The 24273-nt window shown below is 39.5% G+C and overlaps 1 protein-coding gene and 3 non-coding genes across 4 annotated transcripts in view; 1 reads left to right on the top strand and 3 right to left on the bottom strand.

The window, feature by feature from the left end:
- Positions 1-18885, top strand: part of NARF (nuclear prelamin A recognition factor) — a 19181-nt gene extending 296 nt beyond the window's left edge. Inside the window, exons 2-11 of the mRNA XM_010579415.1 lie at positions 497-577; positions 1613-1756; positions 3254-3386; positions 4654-4788; positions 9793-9911; positions 10801-10930; positions 11715-11787; positions 14451-14588; positions 15195-15352; positions 15948-18885. Of these exons, the coding sequence (XP_010577717.1) occupies positions 497-577; positions 1613-1756; positions 3254-3386; positions 4654-4788; positions 9793-9911; positions 10801-10930; positions 11715-11787; positions 14451-14588; positions 15195-15352; positions 15948-16189 (1353 nt within the window). The 3' untranslated portion in view covers positions 16190-18885. The remainder of the gene's footprint in view (positions 1-496; positions 578-1612; positions 1757-3253; positions 3387-4653; positions 4789-9792; positions 9912-10800; positions 10931-11714; positions 11788-14450; positions 14589-15194; positions 15353-15947) is intronic.
- Positions 18886-21096: 2211 nt separating this feature from the next.
- On the bottom strand, positions 21097-21168 carry TRNAQ-UUG. Its single transcript has one exon. It is a non-coding gene; the product is annotated as a tRNA-Gln (tRNA).
- Positions 21169-21799: 631 nt separating this feature from the next.
- On the bottom strand, positions 21800-21871 carry TRNAQ-CUG. Its single transcript has one exon. It is a non-coding gene; the product is annotated as a tRNA-Gln (tRNA).
- Positions 21872-23046: 1175 nt separating this feature from the next.
- Positions 23047-23118, bottom strand: TRNAM-CAU. Its single transcript has one exon. It is a non-coding gene; the product is annotated as a tRNA-Met (tRNA).
- Positions 23119-24273: the final 1155 nt, after the last annotated feature.

The following is a 24273-nucleotide window of genomic DNA, read 5'->3' on the forward strand; positions in this document are numbered from 1 at the left end:
CCGGCTTGCCCCGTGAGGCGGAGCGGCGTTCGGCTGCCGGCTCCAAGGTCACCGGCCTGCCCGGCACCCGGAGCGCAGCCCCGCGCCCGTTTCCTCGTTTGCGGGCCGGCGGCAGTAGCGCACGGAGGGCGGCAGCGTTACCGTCGGGACGCGGCTGTCCGCCCAGCTCGCGGCCGTCACGTAGCGCCGCGGTCGCGACGTGTACACATACAGCTTCTGCTGTGCTCGGTTTCATCTTCCCCTCGGGATTAAAGAAAAAAAAAAACCGCTCGGAACTGTAAAACCAACGAAGCAAGTGAATCTCGGAGGAATTATTTTCACTGGAGCAAATGCACTTTGAAAACGAGGCATTGCCTATAAAGATGTAGATTTAAGGCTGCTGAAAAAAAAGTAAAGGAGCTGGATTAGTTTTTAATGATACAAACAGTTCAGCAAAGATGTTGTTGAACGGTGAACATATCTTGTGTAAAGCATGTATTTTATGGTTTTTTTTCAGGAATGCAGTAAAAAACAGAAAAACGATGATACGCAAAGTACATCTGTTGATGCATTGAGTTCAAATGATGGTTTTGAAGAGGTAATGTTCTTTCTAAAAATTGTAATATACTCGTATTTGTGTTCTTTTGTTGTTGTTGTGTACCCCAAAGGAGGTTATAAGTAGAGAACTTTCAAGTACTAAACACTAATCAACAAGCAGTTATAAGCAATTATGAACACCTGTAGACACGTCATAACAAGAGAGTCGAGAATCTTTAAAAAAGGTGAAATAAAAAAACCCTTACTATGCAAACACAAAACAGGAGTTCTAAAAAATTTCTTTTTGAGTGTCAAAAATCTGAAGTCTTCAAAACAGAGACAGAGCGTGTAATGAGAAAAGAGGAGTTTTGATAGTACAAGCGCACAAAATGTCTTCTTATTCTTTATAATAGACAAACTTACAGATCACCTCCTGTTCTTCAACAGATAACTTTCCCTGGGAATGGGTTCTTAACTGAGGGATTTTTGTTGTTTGTTTGTGTTTTTCAGGTTTTGGTGTTTTGTTTTGGGGTTTTTTTGCAAGTAGTCTGGTTATGTTGCACTTCTATCCAAGTATTCCTTCTTCCCACAGATGAGCTGCCAACAGTGTTGTAGCCAGGAGTATGAAACTCTTGATCTTACAGTGTATGTTCAATGTAATTGTAGGACTACATGTTTTACCTCATGATAAAAAGCCAAAGCCATCTTGCTGTTAGAGAGGCATCTGGCTACTAAATAGGTTTAACCATTCAAGTGAAAGTTTTCTCAGTTGCTTGGTAAGTTGATGGGGACTGTCAGCTCTGAAGTGCAATGCAAATCAAGTTACTAGAATACAGACTAGAGGACCAAAGTTAGGTCTATGTTTATGCTTAAACGTTTTGCAGTTTCACAGTAATAGTAGGAGCAGAGCCATAAAGAAGGATGGAACAAATTATTTTGGTTACTTTTAAGTAATCTTGGATGTTATGCAAGTGTCATGGATTGTCTTGTTTTAAACCAAACAGTGACAGCATGTTTGCTCTTCAGTCAGGTCATTGCAGAGGTCTTGAAAATTGCTCAATCATTATTTAATACTTGTTTACTGTTTTCTTCTCAGAAAAATGAATTTCATACATTGGCTAATGCTAAAATACTCCTTAGCGACTGCCTAGCTTGTGACAATTGTATGACATCAGAAGAAGGAGCCAGAGTTTTCCAACAGAATCAGAAGGAGCTCTTTCGTATTCTTAACCTTAATAAGGTAAAGTGACGCAAAACAATAACACACTGTTTTCTGTGAGGAGGAGGCAATTACAGAATGATGAAGCAGCTTGGTTTCCCAAGGCAGATAATGTGAAGATTTGTCAGGATATACTTTTTCCAAAGAGGAAGTGAAAACTTCAGGCAAGATGAACATTAACGTTCTTAAAATAATTTTGAACTAGAGATGCAAGATCACAGCACTTAACCTAAATGCTAGAGGAAAGTTACTGCATCTGCAGAAGTAAAATTTTTGGAAAACATAACTACCTCATTATAAAAGTGTTCTATTGCTGTCTTGTTTTCTGCTGAGACTGGGATTTTCTGAAAGCTAGTAGCTATGTATGGTGCTCAGATCTTTAGATCTTGCTAGTGAATTAATTATTTTTAGTTCTGCTCCAGACTTCTGTGTCCTTACTTGATATGCAAAAGCTATCAGAATTTGATGCTTTTCCTTAATCTGTACATAAGTGTCATAAATAAGAGAATTCATTACCTAGTGATTCATTTCTCTTAGAACTAGTTTAACAGTCCGTACAGTATGATGTTGTTGTACATGAGAAAAAGAGAAGAAAAGAGGGGGGAAATCTTTTGGGTCACATGGGTCCTATTAAGAGAGCCTGAAGTCTACAACAGGGAGGCAGCCAGGTACCTTGATCAGAACTTCAGAGGCCCAGAAGAGGACAGTGAGCAAGAGAGATGCTTTCCAGGCAGTCATGAGCTCTACTTGAAGGGTCATTATACAGCATTTAGGGTGTCTAAGGACAAACTATGGTCTCTAACCTTTTTAGGGTGAGATTTGTCTGTGGTATAGTCCTGGTTTGTCTTCCAAGGGTTCCACTGGTGTGGAAAACATCCCAACTAAAACACAAGATTGATCTTCAAATAAATGTCACCATCATCAGAGCTTTACAATTGCACACCATCTTAGGTATTTTCAAAGGGTTCTTCAGTGCCTACAAACACTGGTTTGTTGAGGGTCCTACCTTGCCAGTTCCCCTCAACAAAGTCAGTGATAGAGACACAGGAGCCTTAACAAAGGATCAGATCTGTAATTTGCTGGGTTGGATTTGTAACTTCAAATGCCCATGCTCCTGTAAACATTAGTTTATCTATTTATTAATGTTTAAGCACAGCTTTTTTTCATATTTGCTAGAATGTTTCATATTGCTAGAACGTCATAGGTGAATGCCTCTTAACTTTCCTTATGCCATTAGGAGACCAACCACAGAATTTTCCTAGGAGGGATGGATTTCCCTGAGTTATATAAAAGAAACATCTACGATGATTAGAGATGAACACTGACAGGATCAGAGGAACATCTTGTCCTGCCCTTGGGAAACCTGATAGTTGTTTCATAGGACTTTTAATGATATAGCCCAGTGAAGCATAGGACACTGAGGAATAACTCCAGGAGTGGAAAAGGGAGGGAAAGTAGGGAGCCTTACCCTGTTGTAATTACATACCTTGTTTCCTTTGTTTTTGTTTTGTTTACCAGAAATGTGATACCTCAAAACACAAAGTGTTGGCAGTGTCTATATGCCCTCAGTCATTGCCTTATTTTGCTGCTAAATTCAATCTCTCTGTGAATGATGCAGCCAAGAGACTCTGTGGTTTCCTGAAAAGTCTCGGTAAGTTTGGGTTTGTTACGATGGTGGAGCAGGAAGGGGAGATTATTTTAAATTTTTGCTTCCTCAGCAGAATTATTTGTTATGCAGTCATAAAGTGCTGTTGCACAATCTAGTTTAGAGTTTGAAATATGCACTCTGTGATGTTAATGACAGTGCACCAGTATCAGAAATGGATTGGAGGCATTACCCTGTTCATAGTAAAGGTTACAGAATAGAAGAACATTATAGAGCTGTCTTCGAAACCTTCACTACCAAGAAATCAAGGAGGATTTGGTCATGAGCTTCAATAAGATTTGCCCTAATTTTGTAACTTGAGGTAGGAGGGAATTCTTATCCTAAATGCCTTCCAGTCCTTTTGACACATACCTCTAGAAGATTCTCAGTTCTATTTTTTTCTTTAATTTGAAATTATATGCAAGAACTGTTGTATCTGCCTATTTTATGTTAAAGCTGTATTTCCTTTGCTCTTTATATACAAAATTTTATTGAAAAAGGAAAAAACACTTTGCCTATAGGTTTGGGGGTTTTTTAATGTACTTGAGGGAGAAAGGAAAAGGACAGTAATAAGCCTATAAACTGTTTCCTCCCATATGTATATATTCATTTTTCATAGTTTTTATCCATCCCTATATGCAGTATGTTTTCTTCCTCTAAATGGAATGCTAAGTGCTGGTGGGCCCCAGTTTTCTTAGAATGTGTTAATTATCTATGCCTCACTTGCTGTGGGGACATGCTCAATATTACGTAGGCGTGTAGGGAGTGTGTTGCCAAATAAGCAGACAGAAGGTCTCTGCTATGTTGGTGATAATGCTCATGTACCTTTGCAGGCAACTTCAGCACTAGAAGATAGGCCTCTTAGCTGGATGGGCTTTTTTGTGGATAATGATATGCAACCGCAGCATGTCTTGAAAAGAATGCTCCTCCTCGAGAGTCACTGCATACAGCCCAGGAGTCACGAAATCCTGTTTAATTAAACAAAAAGCAAATATATGCTGACTGGCAAGCTTCTCACAAGGAAGCAGACAACTATTTGAAGTGTTGCTAGTCAGCATTAGCAAGTTGGTGGTCCTTTTAAATTCATGACATAGAAAACAGCTTTTCAATGTATGGCTTTTATTTTTAACTCTACTATTGTGGAAATTTGGAGAGGGGAAAGAATATACCCATTGATCCTCCAAGATTTTCTGTAGACCTGGAACTTGGAAAGAAGCCTGCGAGATGGAAAACATTCTAGTAATTCACTTCTCCTTACTGCTTTCTTTCATAGGGGTGCATTATGTATTTGACACCACTATAGCTGCTGATTTCAGTATCCTGGAGAGCCAGAGGGAATTTGTGCAGCGGTATCAACGGAGGAACCAGGAGGAGCATGCCTTACCAATGTTTGCCTCTGCTTGCCCTGGTGAGAACTGATTTCTCCAACCTTCCTGCACTTCAGCTTAGTCTCCTTGGAACTACCAAGGAACTGAGGAAAGGGTGGTTTCATTTGGGAGCCTTATATAACTTAGAGCATTTTGGCTTTGCTTTTGAGAGATACCAAATATTGCACACAGTACTTGTTACCAATAGCGCTGATCATCCTTTGTGCATTTCAGTGCGTTGCTAGATGGGCCTGTTTTTCATGGGCTGTTGGGAGAGCAGAATTTGTTTCCAACAAGCATCATCAGCTTTCCCATATGTAAGTGAGGTGCCACAGCCATAAATGTGACCCATGCAGACAAAGAACAGGTGCGATTGTGCTGGATAAGGTATGTGCTAATTCAGTGTAGGGCCTTACACAGTCAGGTACAAAGGCTGCAATAAATTCCCTATCTGCATCTTACAGTTGTCTGCTGCTCTTCAAAAAAAAAAAAAAAAAAAAAAAAAGAAACCACAAACCCCAACACCCCCCCCAACCCCAAACAAACAAAAAAGCCCCAAAAAACCAGAAAACCCAACCTTGCTGTAGTCCACAGCCTCTGATAATATATAGAACCTGAACTACTGATTTCCTGTGCTAGTGTTTTCTATTAGTCAGTTGTATTTCCCAGCACTTCTAGAAAAGAAGCATATATTGCATATGAATCCCTGGGTAATGAAACAGGTACAGAAGCACTGAGGTTTTTAATGCTTTATATAAGACCTTAGGAGAAATTAATCAGAACTGGAATTGAGTTAGTGGCTGCTGCTTGTGTGTCCAGACCACCAAGTTTAACATGGCATTTCCGTATTGAAAAGAATATTTCAGGAACTTCGCTAATTAAACTACAACCTCTGTTATCTTAAGCAAAGTTCTGAACTTGCTGCTTAAACCTAGAGGAAAGTAGCAAGTGACATTACTCTTAATGACTGAGATGGTAATGTCTTAACACTTACAAAATAATTCCCACTTGACATGTCAGACTTCACTCACTAAATGTCTCACTTCTGAGAACTTTGCACCTGAGAACTTGTTCTGTTATGAACAGAACCTGCACTTATCACAACTGAAAAGATGTAGAACATTCAGTCATTGTTTACTTTTTCCATTTGTTAGCACACCGTCATTTCAGTGTTAAGTACGATAAAGCATTCCTAAAAAAGACATTTCAAAAAGGAGGTAAAAGTAACTCCTTCACCTAACCCTCCTCTCAACTGCATCCTAAAGTTCATGGTGTTGCTTTTCAAAAGGCTAATAAAAATACAAAAATATTTCTTTCTGACTTTGAAATAACTGAAGTGGATTGCATTCTTTAAAGAAAAGTTACAGTGACAATAGAGTTGCATTTGGTGATCCCCAGAACCTGCTGTTGTCATTGATTTAAATACTGCTATTTGAATTATACTTCCACTGCAGAACACACAGAACAAACAAAAGTACAAGTATCTGGGTTACGCTTTAGGCACTACATGTATGTATTAAGAGGAAAAGTCTCTTTTTTTCTGGTACTGTTATCTTAGTGTTATCTCTTATCTTCAGAAACAGACACACTATATGTTGCTTTTTTGTGTGTGTGTAAAACCTGTTAAGTTGAAACAACCCTCTATTACTTAGCTTTGTCTTGTTATACATGTTTTATTTAAAATTCAAAACCTGAGGATTTCTTTTAGAACTTCTTCTGAGATAATTTTAATTTTCTTCATCTAGAGACAGAGCTCAGATTATCTGCTGCTCTCATTGGAAATATTTTAAAATAGTTAATGGAGCACTTGTCTTTGTCTGTTGTACAAAAGATTGTTTCTGCTTTCAGTGCTAGTTATGGTCCTAGCTATCTGCCGTGGTGTAGATGTTAGCAGAAGCACGGGTGCTTTCCATTTCTGGAAAACTGAACCGAAATATCACTGTAAATCCATTCTGAAAGCACGTGGTGTTTCCTTCCTGTTGACAGCAATTACAGAAAAAAGTCATGATCAGTCATCTTTAAAATAAGGCTGTTCCCTGTGTTTCCTGACTTTAATTGTCTGGGTGCATTTTCTGTTCCTCATTCTCCTTCTCTCTACCACCAGATTATATAAATTTGTCCCAGAAATGTTTACTGGGTGTGTTTTATCACAAAATGGTTTTTATATAGCTGTGTGGATATAAGGTCAATGTGAACCCAAGTATAACTGCTTTACTCTTACTTATCTTCGGGTGTAACTTTCCACAGAAATACCACCCTCTGCAGGAGTGGTCTGTGGTGTAAAATCTACCATGAGCATAAGACTATAGCCCATATAGTCCCAGAATCTGATAAAAGGGCATTTTATTGTCTCTGTCTTAATTGTTCTTACCTCCACCTGCTGCTCTCTGAAAAGAAAGTAAGCTAATTTTTTTGGTGTGTGTTTCCTGTTGAAAGTACAACAGTATAACTACTGATTGTATATGTAATATCTCAAAAGTAATCAGTTCTCTTCCTTAATTTGCCAAACTGGTAAGCAACGTGAAGCACTGGCTCTGGGAACCAGCCAGCATTTTTAATGCATTGCCAACCTTTGTGAACTCTTAGAAAGGTCAGTGGGGCAGGCTTACAGCATAAGTAGGAAGAGCATAACTACTGAGGATTCACATGCTTTTGTCCCAGTCAGCTAAACTAATTTCCTTTTACAGGAATGGGGCTTTACAGTAGCAAAAGTTTTCTTAGTTTTACTGCACTTTATACCAATGCATAGATATTTATAGCATGCATCTTTGTGATCTACTTGTGATAAACCACTAAAAATAGTGTGTTCTGAAGTATATCTGCAAGAATTTACACAGTGATTTGTAGGGGTTTCTTGTTGTTCTTTGATGCTAATGCAAGCCAACAAATGGCCGAGAATCTGAATTAATTTATGAAGGGTATAAGTCTGTTTGGGTGCAGCGGTACATTGATATAAGAACTGGGTACCTTAGGCTTCCTGTAACTGTGGCTCTGGAATTCAGCCCTGTTGATGAGTAGGCAGAAACAGCTACTGCATGCGTGTGTGAAGTGCAGATAAATGCCTCGTGTTGCTCATTCACCAAGGCTGCTTGTATAATTAAATGGTGACTAATGGTCATTGTGGAGCTGGAACTACTAGACACTTGTTCCATCTACTGCAATGAAAGAAACAATTTAAGAAATGGCTTTAGGCAATACCTGCCAGAAGTCTCTTGGGATTTAGTGAAATTTCCTTATAGTTTATGACTACAATATCTAAAACATTCCAATTCTAAAAACTTGCCTCATAGCAGGAGTGCTGTGGTGATTAATGGTAATCATAGTTGCAGTATAAAGGAAGGACCTTCCAGAAATGCTACTAAAGTACAAGGCAGAATGTTTTTAAAAACTAGCCTCATTTTGTTTGAAGCAGTTTATGTGCTATTTTGACAGCACTTGAGACTAAAGCCATTTAAGAAATAGGATATACATATCATGCAGAATGTGCTAATACAGCCTTTGTACCAAGCACCAAGAAATGAAGTCCTTTGTTGCAGGTAGTATCTTGGACTTAAAAGTCCCAGCTGAAGTTGGACATTAAGCAAACTTCCTCTGCAGAGTCTAGCAATTCAGCACAGTCCTGATATGTAAATTTATAGCCCCTAGCTTTTTCTACAACAGAAATGAATGTTTGTTGAAGATGATATATGTCTTTGAGATTTTCCATGGAGACAAGCATCTGTTAATCTTGAAGTCTGTACTTTAACAAGAATTGGGAATATTTAAACAGCTGGAGGATCCTCACGTTTCCCTAACACTTTCTCATTTTCATCACTAAAATTTTACTGCACTGGGAAACCACTTCTCTGCCATAGAGAGACAAACCAACTGAACACTACTTGGATTCTGGTTTTGTGCTGCTGTTGGCCTTTGTGGCAGTGTTCTGACTTAAACATTACCGGATGTTTATACATATGTGTTCATTTCAAGCTTAAGAATTAACCTACAGGTTTTACCTTTCCTGGGCAGCATGTAGTTCACAGCAATTTTTCCCTTTTTATGTAAACACTAATCTGTTTGAAGATAAAAGACTGAAGTATGATATTTTTCACTATTTCTTAGCACCAAAAGCAACACACTTCCTTAGAAGGCTGGGCCTAACGCTTCTGCACAATTTAGGTATCTGGTTCTCAGTTCATGTAGGTGAAGCAGAAAGTTCTGAATCCTTGCTGTGAAAGATTCTGGGCTGTTGTCTTCAGTGAGAGTTACAGTGCCTAAGAAAGAATTGCACACCCTAAATATCTTAATCTGCTCACTTGTCAGTTCCTGTTCCGGAAGACGGGGAATAATAGAACTGCTCTGGATATTGGGGGTGGTGTGAACATACGTAGCTGTCACAGCTGAAATGCTGAAGCAGTCTGGTGAAAGGGATGGGGACTCTTGAGTAACTAAGACAGAATGTAGAATACAGAGAGATTTCAGTTGATTACTCTGTGTGTGGTTGAGTGTGGGGGTGCTTCTAAAGAAGGTGTGGCTACTCTAACAATAGTAAAAGAAGCCATTTTTCTCCAGGCTTAATCCATGTGCATCTTGTGATAATGCTTTCATGTGACTCTTCTGTTCTAGAGGAGGCAAGCTGGGTGCATGGATATTAAATCTCAGGAAACAGAAGGTTACAGTTAAGCAGCTGAACAGAGTACATTTGTTGTAGTATCCGGTGATCCAAGGGCTGAGGTCTAGAAAGTCAACTTACTCTTTGTTAGCTGGGGTCCTGTTCTTTCTGCTTTGTTAAATCTATGCATTAAATAGGGTGTAATAGGTCATGAAGTTCACAGTGACTTGTAGGTCTAAAACTAATGACACAGTGAATTATTGATAGCCAACTGTAAGGCATTATTAACTGAGCCTTGAAGTTTCCTACAGTTCCCAAGGTGGGGCTTCCAGCTGACACAGAAATGTCCTACCTACTATAAAGTTGTCCTCATTTTTAAGAGCTGTTCTATAACCACTGCCACTTTGCCATGCTTATGTGCCACTTCACTATCTGTGCTTTTCTGCCATTCTAGGTTGGATCCGGTATGCTGAAAGGGTACTTACCAATCTTGTGACCTCTCACATTTGCACTGCAAAGTCTCCACAGCAGATCATGGGCTCCCTGGTGAAAGGCTACTTTGCCAGGCAGCAGGTAAGTGATTCTGATTTATTTTTACCATTATACTCTTCTAAAAAGATGGGCTAGTGGGCTTTAATACTGAAATATAGATCTTAGTGTATTATAAAGTGATAAAGCATCTTCCTGAATTGTTTGCCCTTCACTTGAAGAATAAACGGTGCTCTACTGCTGTACAAGTTCGCATGATAAGAAGAATGTACAAAGAACCTCATTTCATGAGGTGCAGTGTGAGCTGGCAGCAATCCTTATGCTTGCAGTGCAACATGGATTTAGATATTTATGGATAAAATTAAATCCAGGGTGGATAAAGAGATTCTTGTTAAATGCTGCCTGTGTAGGTCTATAGCACAGCCAAAACAGGAGTGGACGAGAATAATACAGAAATTGCCCTGTTATCTGGGATCAATAAAAGCATTGTATGCTAGAAAATAACCTTTTTATCTTCTCAATTTTGTATGTTGAAAAAGTTGGTGTTCTTTTTATGTTATCATACTTAAATTTAAGTGCATCCACATTATATAGGAAAGTATTGGTATCTCCATGTAGATAGAGAAGTATTGATAGACTTGCTGTGGATGAAGGTGGGTGAGTGACAGCTAGAAAACAGAATTCTGAAGTCCTGACTTGCATTCACTTTTGAAGGCAATCAAAAGCTGCAGAAAATGTGGTCTGAAGGAATAAGGAGAAGTTTCAGCCAGAATACTGACTTCAGATGTTTGTTGCTGATGCTTTGTGACTTCTGGCAAATCACTTCATCTGAGTTCAGCAGTCTTTAATTGCTAGGGATTGATTACTAGTATTACCTGCATAGAGTTTGTGATGCTATTTTTGTCATTGTCATCCTTCAAGCTGTCTTTTGCTCTTCATGGAGTTCACATGTGCTCTCTTCTATGTTCCACAGAACTTGTCTCCTGATAAAATTTTCCATGTAATTGTGGCGCCTTGTTATGACAAAAAACTGGAAGCCTTGCGGGAAGATTTCTACACTGCCTTGTATAATTCGCAAGAAGTTGATTGTGTTCTGACATCAGGTTAAATCTTCTTTAAACTTACTATTTATAAAGATATAAGTGAATCACTATTGTTAGAAGAGCCTTTATGCCAGACTTTCCTTTTTTTCAAGTCTGCTTTAGTTGTAAGGTTGGCTTTTTTCTGCTTTAAAAGTAGTTATGTGGTTTTGTGCTACTGGTAATATAGGTATTGTATAGGGAAGGCAAAGCAAAAAATAATTTCCTTCTAAGTTGGTATTCATCTGAAAACAAGATTTAGGTATTTGGTTTTGTCAGCCTCTTGAGAAAGATAAGTTATGCAAATCCATATTAAAAATCATTGTTTTGCTTGTCATTATTTAATCTCCACTGGGATTATTCATAACATTCCAAATGCAGAGGTCAAGTACAAAGTGGATAAGGAGTCAAACCCTGCATCCGGGAGAGAGAAGGATGCTGCCGAAGCTACACTAACATGTATTATGCATGGCACCAGTGGCTTTTTGCTGTGGCTCATGTCTTTAGGCTCAATGTCCAAACTACATATCCTCCTTTTTCCCCTGCAATGTAGAAACATCTTCCAAACTTAACCTAACAGAAAAGCTACGAATAGCATTATGCAAAGTTTGGAACAAGCTGAAGGCCCTTTTCTTCAGAGCTGGAAGTGTCAGGCTTCTCAGTTGCTTGGAGGCAACTGACTCTAGTAAGAATTGGAGAATGTGACTGTAAGCACATATAGATGTTGGGATGTTGATCTCTTAAACAGAGGCACAGCATGTGCATTTTGCTTTGTGTTGAAAGTAAAATGTCATATGTTTTCCTACAGGTGAAATTGTCCAAATAATGGAACAGAAAAATGTGTCTATGAAAGATGTGACTGAAGTAGCTGTAGATAGTTTGTAAGTAGTTTTGTTGTGGATTGCTTCCTTATTTTGATGACAAATGACAACAGCTTTGAGCATATTCAACATAAATGTAAAACTTCTCAGGAGAATGTTTTTTCTTTTTAAAGAAAAAAAGCCTACATCAAAGCCTGAGTAGACTAAAGCCTCATCCTTTATACAGTGGCCCAAAACCCCCAAAGTGTTGTCTTAGATATTCATTGTTATATATAAAAGTAATACGAAACAGGTAATATAAAACAGTATATACTGTCTAAATACAAAGCAGGTAATTTGATGTAATGAACCCTGTCTAGTGACTCCTTTAAAATTTAAGATTTTTTGAAGATTTGTGTAGCTTCTTACGTATATTTTAATGCAGTAATATTAGACTTGACTGTATCAAGTTCACGACTTGCTAGTAAGTGTGACTGTCTCAGGGTGTTGACCCCATTCAGACCTCTCCTATGCTTGAGCTTGTCTAAAGCTGAACAGTCTCATCTGCCCCCCTCCAACTGTCTGGCCTCACACAAAGATGCTGGGATGCAATCATGGGGTTGACCATCTGTTCTGTGCTTCCCTCTCATTCGGAGCAGCATCTTGACAGTAAATTTCCACTTCCCCAAATGTGTTCGTGTAGAATTGATAGAAGTAGCACCCTTTCAGGAAATGGTAATTAATTTTTTTTTATATACTGAAGATGGCAGTTAGTTTTTCAAGATTGGATAAAATTTAAACATGCTTTAGATGAAAATCACACAAAGCATTGAAGAGATTTTGTTTACTTACTGTATGACTGGCTCAGAAAGCAGCATGCATGTTTTAATTCTCAGGCTTAGTTACAAAGGCTGGTCTCGCTGCTCACTGATCTTTGTTCAAGTGTGACAGATGTTACTTGGTATCTTTCCAAAGTGGTGGTAGTGGAGCAATAAACATGCTTTCTTGCACAAAATAGAAAGCTCTGGAAATTTGTAAAAATCCTTTTTGCTTTCACTTAATATCCTGCTTGGGCCTTGTCTAGACTGGAGAAATTTAAGTGGTTCAGTGGTAACATTTTCAGAACTGTGTTTGTAGTGTAGCTCCTACGATTACTTCTACCAGAGATTGCTACACAGAATGAGAATTACATAAATAAAGTTCTTGCAGACATAAATCACATAGAGACGGTCATTTATTTCTAAATCAGCCTGTCCAATGAAAGAACAAGCTCTTATTCAGAATATACCTGGCTTATTGGATCAATTTATGTTGGAAAATAATTTTTAAAAGGACTAATCTAGTAATACTGGTTCAAGCTGTGACACTTGATGACATAAATTTTTGCTCTTCTGGGTCTTAAAAGTAGATTTTGTGAGAAATTTATATAACTTGACCTCCTCCTCTTAAAACAAGTCCCAGCACAGCAGCAATTTGTGGTAAAGTGCTTGGTATTAAAAAAGTAGTATGAACGAAGTAACTCATGTTTGAGTTCTCAAATTACTTTTGTAGCTAGAGAATGCTAACAAATAGCATTGGCTAAAATTAGGAGACCTACCATGAAACAAAATCAGGCAAGGTTATTAAAAAAAAAAAAATCCAGAAGTTGCAGTAGTTCTTAAGTAGATGCAATGGCATGGCATAGAGGGGACAGAGATATTAAATTTGTAAACTTCAGCTCTTTAGTAATCAAAATATTTCTCTGTTATTATTAAAACTTCAGCATTTTTTGTTAGTAAGGTGTTTGTTGTGGTAATTTTCACTTTCGTTTCGTGGTTGAATGCTGTGCTTGGACTGCTGCTCAGGCAAAAGCTAGCAGCATAGGCCAGGAAAGGTCACGTCTGGATGTTCTGGAAGAAGGTAATTAGACTATATCTAGAGAGGCTTTTACATGTAAGAGCAAAGGACATAATCTGTCCATTTGCTAATCTGAAGATGAATCTCTCTTTCTGAAACTAGCAGTACCACACACCCCTATTGATTTCTGCTTTGTCAGAAAGGAGCATAAGCCTGTAGAGCTGCAGTCTTTGGTGGTCACCAGCATGCATCCCAGTACACTTTATACTACAGCCACTTGTGCTCACTAGTGCTGTTTTTAACTGAGGGAGAGGTGAACTTCCAGGTGAATGCTATGCCCATTGGATATGATCTCACTAATTTTCTTTCCTGAACTATAGTGTAGCACTTATCTTAAAGGTACAGTGTTTAGCCTGGTTGCAACCGTACTGATTCACAGTTATTTTAGTGGCAAAGTGTTACAGACTGTGACAAACAGCTCCTGGAGCAGGAGAATTGTTTGTGAGCAAAGGCTTGTAACTTTTGAAGTACTTTTATATTCTCACAGGCTAAAAATGACTTACTTCTTTTTTCCCAAAAATGTCTCCTGAGCAGTAAATGGCTGTTAACCAAGTCTTTAGGCTGTGCTGAATGTGCATTCTTATAAATTACTGTTGCTCAAGGTTTCTGAACATGGAAAGCCCTGCATCCTTTTACATTTTTTACTCTTTTTTTTCCCCATCATCTTACTGCTGTCCTGAATAGTTAAATTTTTTTTAAGCTGTAATAAATAAAAATGTTACTATGTTGTTACTCACTGCTATAAAACACTTTTTGGTGGGGGAGACGAGAAAGGGAAAAACATAGTACTTCACTGAAGTGAAGGAATTAAATTTTGGAGCTGATCTATCTTTTTGTTGTTTTCTAAGGTTTGATGAAATAAAGGAGGGAGATGTAGTAAGGCATGATGGGAAGAGATCCGATGGTTACCTGGAACACATTTTTAAACATGCTGCAAAGGAGCTTTTTGGCATGGATGTCAAGGAAATCACTTACAAAGCATTAAAGTAAGTTACAGTTCTGTATCCTTGTTATGTAGGATGGGCTAGTTAGAATATTCTCAGTTGGAAAGGACCTACAATGATCATCTAGTCCAACTGCCTGACCACTTCAAGGCTGAACAAAAGTTAAAGCATTTATTAAGGGCATTGTCCAAATGCCTCTTAAACATTGACAGGCTTGGGGCATTGACCACCTCTCTAGGAAGCCTGTTCCAGTGTTTGACCGCCCTCTTGATAAAGAAGTCATTCCTAATGTCCAGTCTAAACCTCCCCTGGTTTAGTTGGTGGTACAGTAAACCATAATGCAGTTATTGCTGACCTGGCTCTTTCACTGATATGCAGTTACCTGATATAAACCTGTAAATTTGTTTCTGTGAAGTAGCTCCTGCTAGTTTTAATTTTTTTTAATAACTTACCCGCCCTTAAAAATTAAGTATAATTCTGTTCTGAAAATTCAACCCAACTTCTGCTTAACTCAGTTTAGAAACTGGAAGAGTTCAACTTAATCTCACTTGTTCTGTTCTCTTTAGAGCATCTGAATACAAGCTGACACAGTTGGATCATCCCTTTGGTAATGCAGGGGTTTAAAATGTTCTCTGTGTATCTTTACAGGAACAAGGACTTTCAAGAAGTTACCCTTGAAAAAGATGGTGAGACAGTGCTACGTTTTGCAGCAGCTTACGGCTTTAGAAATATCCAAAACATGGTTCTGAAGTTGAAAAAAGGAAAGTTTTTATACCATTTTGTAGAAGTCCTTGCCTGCCCAGGAGGTAAGAATAATTGTGGATCCACAGTAGTTCCACACATATATCTCAAATCTCAAAGTAAAGTTGTCTTATAGGCAGAGACTTAATTTCATTCCCTCTTAATTCTCTTCTTAATAATCTAAAATGCTTACTATTTAATGAATGGGCTAGAACACCAATTACATGTGCAGGGTTGGCTCAGAAATTGATTGGGTTTTCTAAAATTAACCACAATGTTATTTGCTGTCTTCTGACCTATAAATAAGTGACAGCATGGCTCTTATGATTATTTCAAACCTCAGAGGAAATACTCTGAAGTGGTGGTTGTCAAGGGCAAGAAAGACAAAGAACATAATTAAGATCATAAAACCATGGAGAAGGCAGAGAAAGATTGTTGATATGAAACCTCATTTACATTAAGATTATGTTGATACTGGAATCACTTTAAGTAAATACAAATTCTAACAGCATGGGTGGTAGTTTTTTAGACAAGTATGAAAAAAGAATTCCAAGTTAACAAACTTTCTCTTCATACCAAATCTCCATCACCCTTGTGGCTTTTTTCTTACCTCTTTTTTGTTGTTGTTGTTGTTTTCTTTTTTTTCCCTTTTCTCCGAAGGCTGCCTAAATGGAAAAGGTCAGGCACAAACTGAAGATGGAAAACCAGATAAAGCACTGCTTAACCAGATGGAAGAAGTGTATGCTGCAATACCTGTTAGGCTTCCAGAAACCAACATGCACGTACAAAAGATGTACCAGGACTGGCTGGAAGGCATGGACTCTAAGAAGGTCCAGGAAACTTTGCACACCAAATACAGTGCAGTAAATCAAACAGCAAGCAGTTTGGATATCAAATGGTAATAAATCAAACTCGCAAAAGATTTGCTTAGGTTAGTTACAGATTCAGCACTGGAAACATTCTATGCAATCGCAGATGCTATGCACTAGCCGAGTGTATGAATGAGATGCTTCCTAATTGTGGATTATTATTTGTGAAGAACCATTGCTTTTTAAAAACAGAAAGAGAAGTCTCCGCAAGCCCTGGTTCCTGCCATTGTCATTTAACTTTTACTGTGTGTAATCTCCTGCGTATAATGGATTTCTTTATTCAAAAACATGATCTTGCAAGGTACATAAGCGCTTTCTGCCAGGGGCAGGGAGTGTAATTCCTGATGAAGTTACTCCCTGAAGTGAAGGCTTCCCTTAACTTCCCAAAATGGGCTCCCCCAAGAAGGCAAGATTATTTTACTGGTACTCCTAGGTATGCAATCCCTTTCATCACAGGAAAACAGTCATCATGAATTTCAACATTGTTGCAGTTGTTGTGAAGGAACTTGGGATTTACTTGCCTTTGTAACAAAAAAAACCTTTACAGGGACAAGTGCGTATATGGAGAAGTATAATGAATTTATGTATGCCTTCTGTCCATATTTTAACAAAAACTATTCAGTTCCAAACTAGTCACCATTCCTTACTGATGTAATATTTTGTAAGGAACAAGATACTTCATATAAACTGAACTTGGGAAGCTAATCCTAAATGGTTATAATGCAATCCTTCATTAGAAATAGTTCCAAATAGGTTGGTTGGTACAAAAAGAGGACTTTTCTTTCCTTCTAAGTTTACTTAGAAACTTGCAGCTGGGAAGAATGGTGCTGCTTGCTTTGGCTTCTTTATGAGGGTGAAACATGCATATGCACTGTCACGTGAGCACATGCATACTACAACTTTGCTAGATTTGTTGAGCCAGACTTACAGCACTTTTATTCTCTCATGTTTCGGTACACAGAATACCAGATTGATCTTTATCTCCATGTTGACAGACTTCTAGTAAAAATAACTTCATGGAGTGCCTCTGAAGAAAGTATTTAGCAATGCCTGTGAGCTCATCAAAGTTACTGTACATTGGCATAATGAATTTTGGTACACTTATTTTAAGTATGCCGCAGAGGTTTCATTTAACAGACATTTTAAAGTGGTATTTGCATGCAAGCTTTTTTGCAACTTCATGTTGCAGAGGGTTATTCCAGAATGTGATGGACAAAAAAAAAAAAAAAGAAACTACTGCTAGACTTCTTCAGATTTTCCTAGCAGCACCAAATTTGTTCACAATTAATGGCTGTTTGAAGCTAGCAAAGTTTCAGCTTTCTTTTTCCAGTCTGAAAGTGTGGATAGGCTTTTTTAATCATTTCAGGCAGTTTGAATGACTCTTCTTGTAAATTTCTTAATGTTACAACTGCTTGTATGAGTAAGATCTAATACTGCAAAAACCTGTGTGTATTTGAAATCCACATTTAACTTGAACACAGTGGATGGCATAAAGGCATCAGTGAAGTCAATGCAAGTTCTTGCATTGGCCAAACAACAGAGGCTCAAAAGGAGAGAGACAGACTTAAGTATGTTACCCGAATGACAAGAGACAGTTCTCTTAATGTGAAGCTGTTAATAGAATTGCAGCTTTCAATTGGACCTCCACCTAAATAACAAAACATTTCACTTTGAGGGATTTTTCTTTCAAGTGCAAATGAATTTGATTACTCTGCTACCTACATGCACACAGTAAGATTATACCCATAAATTAGCCTTTGTAAGTTGTTCCTTGTTGTAATAAAAACATTATACTTATGTGGTGCAATATCAGAACATCTACAGAAATCTACCTCTGTACAGGATGGGAGTCCAGAAATCATGGGAAGACCTATGTATAGCCGAAACTGTAATAAATGTCTGCTAAAGAAAGATGGTGGTGTTGCATGAAATTTCTGAACAGATTACTTCTAGAAGCAACATCCAACTGCTTTGGTCTGATTTTCTTTATCTGTCATGATTTCCTCCAAAAACTTCAACAGAATTATCTTGTAATAAAGTGGTCTTGTCCTGTTTGTATAGGCATATGTTTCTATGTATATATGGTTTATAGCTTGATGGCATGTTTAAATTATATTGCTTCAGTTCTTTGTATAGTATGCTTACTTTTTTTATGTGCGTATACTGGATGAAATGGTATGAAAAAAGTTGTTTGCTTTTCTGATAAAATCTTCTCTAAACTACACAAGAGCTGCCTTGCTATTCTGAAAACATACCCTTGAACTGTTTGTACAACTTGAAACATCCTCGTCTTGATTAGGTGGCACTGCTGTACATGTTCTCTTTTGCCATTATGCTTGCCTGTTGCACTGAAGAGTTTCACTCCTATGCTGGTGGGAGACCCTAGGAATGGGCCAGTAGGTGAAATAAATCCGTCTATAGTATACTGTGCTGTGCTTCTACCACAAGGGAAACTGGTGGCTCAGTGCATAAAATAAACTATTTCAGTTGAATCTACCATTTCTTCCATCTGCTCAAGTGTTTTAACCTATTGAGATAGTAGCAATGTAAATATCTAGTAGATTATTTGTCTGCCACAGTATTCTTTTGAAAGACAAGGCAGGCATCTAACTTGGGCAGCTTTTAGTGGCTAGGTGGAATGTATGTATTATAAGTAGTGACTTACAGTGACTGATACTTGTCTTTTTTTTGTCAGCTTTTGTTTTATAAGACTTTTGGAGCAAAACTGATTTTAAAGCTCTTTTCTTTGAAGTGCCAGTTTAAAAGAAAAAAAAGTTTTTTCCCTTAACTGTAGTAAGTCTTTTCCCCTCCACCTTCTTTCACTGAAATTTTAACATATATCAGAAAACCATGTTGCAACTTCATATATAGTGAAATACTTGCCTAAGATTTGATTCTGGCTTTTAAATCTACAGTTGGGAAGTCTGTCATTATTGACAATACGTGTTTCTAGCCACGCTTTCTGAAACTACAGCATTATTTAGTTCCCTGATACGATTTTGGCAACTAATAATTTTCATTGCTACTGCCTTTTCAGCAATGGGAAAAGTTCCTAGTGTGGTCACAGCCATAGTGCTTTACTTCTCAGTTGAATGTTGTGCTGAGACAATCTTGTCTCTAGATGATTTTTAAGAAATAAATTGGAGGGATTGCAGGAAAGTAACTGGAAACGCTAAATTAATTTGGAAATTGTCTTGGGGTATTACTGACTTGAGCATATCAAGTGCTTGATACCTTGGGTTCTAGTACTTTATTCTGAGACTGCTACAGTACGGGATACACATTGTGAAGTACTTCTGCTATGCCTTCTCCAGTAAGTTTGCCTTGGCCACAGCATCTTGTGTTTGTCCACTATAGTTAATGAACATGGACAGACATGGGCTATGCTATCTCTTAGAATAATGGATATATCTGTATGCAGCAGTCTCAACTGGATTATATTTGGATAATGTTCAGTTACCTAAATTTTGGTGCTTTGTATTCAAATGGAGCATGACCATGAATTGTCCTAAATAAATCTTGATACTGAATTGCCTACTGATTCTGTCTCATTCTATATAAGAGCTTAACTCTTAAAACAAAGTGTACTTAAACGTATGTTCTTGGGTGGTGAATTTAGCACAAATACTTACTGTCTGTAACAGTAATACCTTATCAGCTCTTTGTGAGTATTCTGGATTACAGCTACACTTCAAACTGATAAATGGAAGGAGAAAGTTGCGGAATAACAGTAGGAAATGGTAATTTGCTCTCTAGAATTGTAAAATAATATATTGAATTGTTGCAAGGCTGACAAGCATCTGGTGGCTTTAAAGCTCTCTGAGCTGGGAAGAGTGATGTTGCTGGATGAAGCCAATCTCTGGGGGTTGACTAGTTACACTGAAGTTTACAGTTATTTAAAACACTGATGCACAAGGAACAGTTAAGATACTTGTTTGTGTACAGCCTGATACCTACAAACACGGTTGGGGAAAAGGATGAAAATTAGCCCCAACAGAGAAGAGGGAAATATTTTTTAATCAATAGATTGGGCAAAAATTTCTTTACCGAATTTAGCAAATGTTTCCATAAATTCCCTCCAACAGTTAGGGCCCTAACTTTCACAAAATAGTAACTACACCTGAAGGTGGTCTGCATTTTTTTCAAGGGACAGTAAGGAGCAGTTACCTGCTCAGAGGAAAAAGAGGAGGAGCTGATCTTCATTTTGGCACAGAACAGAGATATTCCTGTTGCTGTGTAAACAAAGGACTGGTAAGGACAGGTTTTGAGAAGGGGAGCCAAGATGTTAAGATGTCCTTAGCTACTCTTGAAATGAAAACTAAATAATGAGGGTTTGTGTCAGCAAAGCAGAGATAAAACCCATTTAAATTGTGCAGAGTTCAGTCTGTGAGATTATACCCACTCTGAAATCGTTGCATTTCTGTCCTTATCTTCCAAGTGAATAGTTGGGTGCACCTGAAAAATAATGTCCAAATTGTGCACGTTTGTCTACTGAAGACCAGATTTTCCTCAGTGATGACTTTTTTTTTCCTCAAAAAAGACTTAAAATACATATAAACCGGTAAAAATATAATGAAAGACCCAGTTAAATTGTAGTAATAACTATTGAAAGTCTGTTTTGATCTTTTTGTCAAATGTATAGCCATTCATTCAATTTAAGAAAATCAGGAATAGCGCGATACAGTTCAGGTCAAGGAAAAACCTTTGGTATTCAGCTCCTCGGGTTTTACCCCCATTTTGGTCTGTAGCCTGCTGCGCTGTGCATCGACCTGGCAGTTTGTTTTTCCCTCTGTGCGCCATGAGGGCTCATGATATATGCTGTCCGTGCAAAACTAACGTGCCTTTAGCTCCTCTGTGCCTCAGGCCTTGCCCCGAGCGGCGGCACCGGCGCTGTGGAAGCCGGTCCACGAGGGGGGAGGAAAAAGCGAAGGCCGTGCCGCAGGTTCTACCGAGATTTGAACTCGGATCGCTGGATTCAAAGTCCAGAGTGCTAACCATTACACCATAGAACCGGGTGGTGGCACTCGCCTCCGCGAGGCCGGAGAATAAATCTATAGAAAACAAATCCCGCTGTAAAAGTTCCCGCTGGCCTTTCCCCTCTGCATCTTGAATGACTGGCCAGGAATTTAATGCAACCCAAAATATTCGTATTAATTCTGCCTTTCTGCAATACCCATTGTCTTCGTGGTATAATGATCGCAAAGATGCAACGTCAAAAAGCAAACACAAAACAGCAGGAGAACATCTTTCAGATACATAAACTGAATCCCCACATGTGCACTGGAGTCCAGCACACTGCCTCGTGCTTTTCTAATGCATAATTTAGAATTGTGTTTCCACACAGGTTGTTCACAGCGTAGAAATAAAAAGAATTACCTACGTTTCAGTATACTATAGCATGTCTGAAATTTTTCAGATAATTCGTGTAAGAATGTACCAACCTAGCCGCAATAAATAATAAATATGGAAAAAATTAGCCATGAAAATTGTGTTGTTTATTTTTCTTCCAATGTGCTTTTCAGGAAGCACAGCATGTCAGTAGTTTATGGCATTCCAAAAGCCCATGAAAAACGCCAAGTTTCCCTTCAAGTCATTCTCCATGACAATGATGAGTAAAGAAATCTGTCTGTGGGCAAAACTCTCAGGTTCCACCGAGATTTGAACTCGGATCGCTGGATTCAGAGTCCAGAGTGCTAACCATTACACCATGGAACCGCTTAAACAGACCCCCCAAACCGCTCCTATTGAGGGAACCTTAAAGGGAAAAGACAAAAGTATTCTTTTTGCAAGTTCATAAGCACCAAATCCGCTCTGCTTCTTTTACATGTATTCTGCAGGTATTAATTCTATGTAAGAACTCCACTGTTCATTTATCACACCATTTTACAGCACTGAAAATAATGCACATTTAGAAGCACCTTAGTATTAAACAAAATCAGTAAGCCATTTCTCAGATCATGCAATTTAAAGCTTGAATATAGACTTTCAATACTGAATGCACTGACTTTTACTTCACATTTGTATACTCGTTTTCCCTTCATGCATTTTGGGCTCAGTATTTGCTTGCTATATTTGAGAAGAAGTAGGGACCATTGTCACAACTATTGTTTTAGTTTGCCAGATTGTTTCCTCTCTTGGTATTAACTGACCAGTGTATAGGTAATAGAACGTTTCGTTTAAACAGGTGAGACACAGAAAAACTACAAACATATGCAACGAGCTTTTTATGCATAATTAAAGGACCTGTTGGAGTGGGTCCAGAGGAGGCCATGGAGCACCCCTCCTATGAGGAAAGGCTGCAAGACTTGGGGTTTTTCAGCCTGGAGAAGAGAAGGCGCCAGGGAGACCTTCTTGTGGCCTTTTGATACTGAAAGGGGACAGACTTTTTGGTAGGGTCTGTAGCGATAGGTCAAGGGGTTATGGTTTAACACTAAAAGAGGGTAGATTGAGACTAGATATAAGGAAGAAATTTGTTACACCGGGGGTGCTGAGACACCGGCACAGGTTGCCCAGAGAGGTGGTAGATGCTCCATCCCTGGAAACATTCAAGGTCAGGTTGGACGGGGCTCTGAGCAACCTAATCTAGTTGAAGATGTCCCTTCCGTCACTGAAGGGGGTTGGGACTAGATGACCTTTAACAGTCCATTCCAATCCAAACTATTCTATGAAATCCTCAAATCGTACTAGAAGAAAAGGTTGTAGGCATCACACCGCGGTGTATTCTGTACTTCCTTTACCTGCACCCACTACACTACATGTTGTCAAGATGGTTTAGGAAAAATAACCGTACTCGCAACACCAACCAAGACCACACCCATAAAGAAACAGCGAAGACAGAGACGTCGGTGGCTGCGCCCCGGGCCCGCCAATGAGCCGTGGAAAACAAGGGCTAGCAGAGGATGGTTTCGATCCATCGACCTCTGGGTTATGGGCCCAGCACGCTTCCGCTGCGCCACTCTGCTCTTGCCACTCGCACGCCTCCCCGCCCGGCCTTAGAAGGAGCTGCCCGCCCCGCCTCCTCCCCGCGGGCACGGCGCCGGTCCTTCTCGCAGTGCCGCCGCGCCCTCCCGCCCAGAGGGAACCGGCGGCCCCGCTCCAGCGCGGGTAGGAACGTGCTCTCTCTCAGCGTTCCCTACAAGTAAGGGCTCCCCTATTGTGGCTCCTGCGTGCTTGAAAGATACTTGAAATAACAACACATTATTTCAATTACCAGTATATTCCCACGGACAACTGATATTAAACTAATTTAAGTAAAAACCACCGGTATGTTACCACAGAAAATAGCAATATTACTAACTGCGAAAAACTGAATACTGCTGCCCTTAAAGTCCTCCGAAAACTATTTTTAAGACACGAACCCGTGACGAAGCCTCTGCAGCACCGCGCACCTCGGACGCCAGCGCTGAGCCACGCGCCGCGGAGGCCGCCGGGGCGCGCGGGCCGCCTCCCGCCCCCAGAGCGCTTTGCGCGTATTTGCATACAGCCGCCGTGTCTGCCGCGCGCTTTGCCCCCCAGCCTGCCGCCCCCCGCAGAGCCCCGGCTCGGCGCCACGGCGGAAAATACTGTGCGCAGTCTGCTCAAACGGGCAGCGTCTGCCTTCCTGTCACGACCCCTCACCCTGTTCTTACGGAGTCCAAATCTCGGAGCTAGAAATAGCCGAGGAGCGACTGTGCAGTTTGTGCTCGCTTCGGCAGCACATATACTAAAATTGGAACGATACAGAGAAGATTAGCATGGCCCCTGCGCAAGGATGACACGCAAATTCGTGAAGCGTTCCATATTTTTTTCCCCCCACTCCAGCCCTAGTAACCCCCCCCAGGCACTCAGCCAGGCCCTGGGACCCCTGCAGACACAGAATGACAGGGAGTGCCTCCCCTTACCAGTTTATTTCTTTCATACTCCTGCCTTGTCACGGTGCCCACTGACCTTGCCGGCACAAGGATGGGAACTGAGGTCTGAGTGCCCCTATGAGGACGTCTTACCTGGCTCAAACTCCTCCCTGCGCTGCATGGGGCTTGTTCTCCTCAAGCTGAGATCCAGAGGATCAGGGTTATACAGAGAAGCTGGGTCCAGAAGTTTTCTTTAGCACATCTACTGACTGTAAATACCACTTACCA

The sequence above is a fragment of the Haliaeetus leucocephalus genome, unplaced genomic scaffold, assembly GCF_000737465.1.
Source record: "Haliaeetus leucocephalus isolate CR32 unplaced genomic scaffold, Haliaeetus_leucocephalus-4.0 Scaffold657, whole genome shotgun sequence".
Taxonomy (NCBI): Eukaryota; Metazoa; Chordata; class Aves; order Accipitriformes; family Accipitridae; genus Haliaeetus; species Haliaeetus leucocephalus.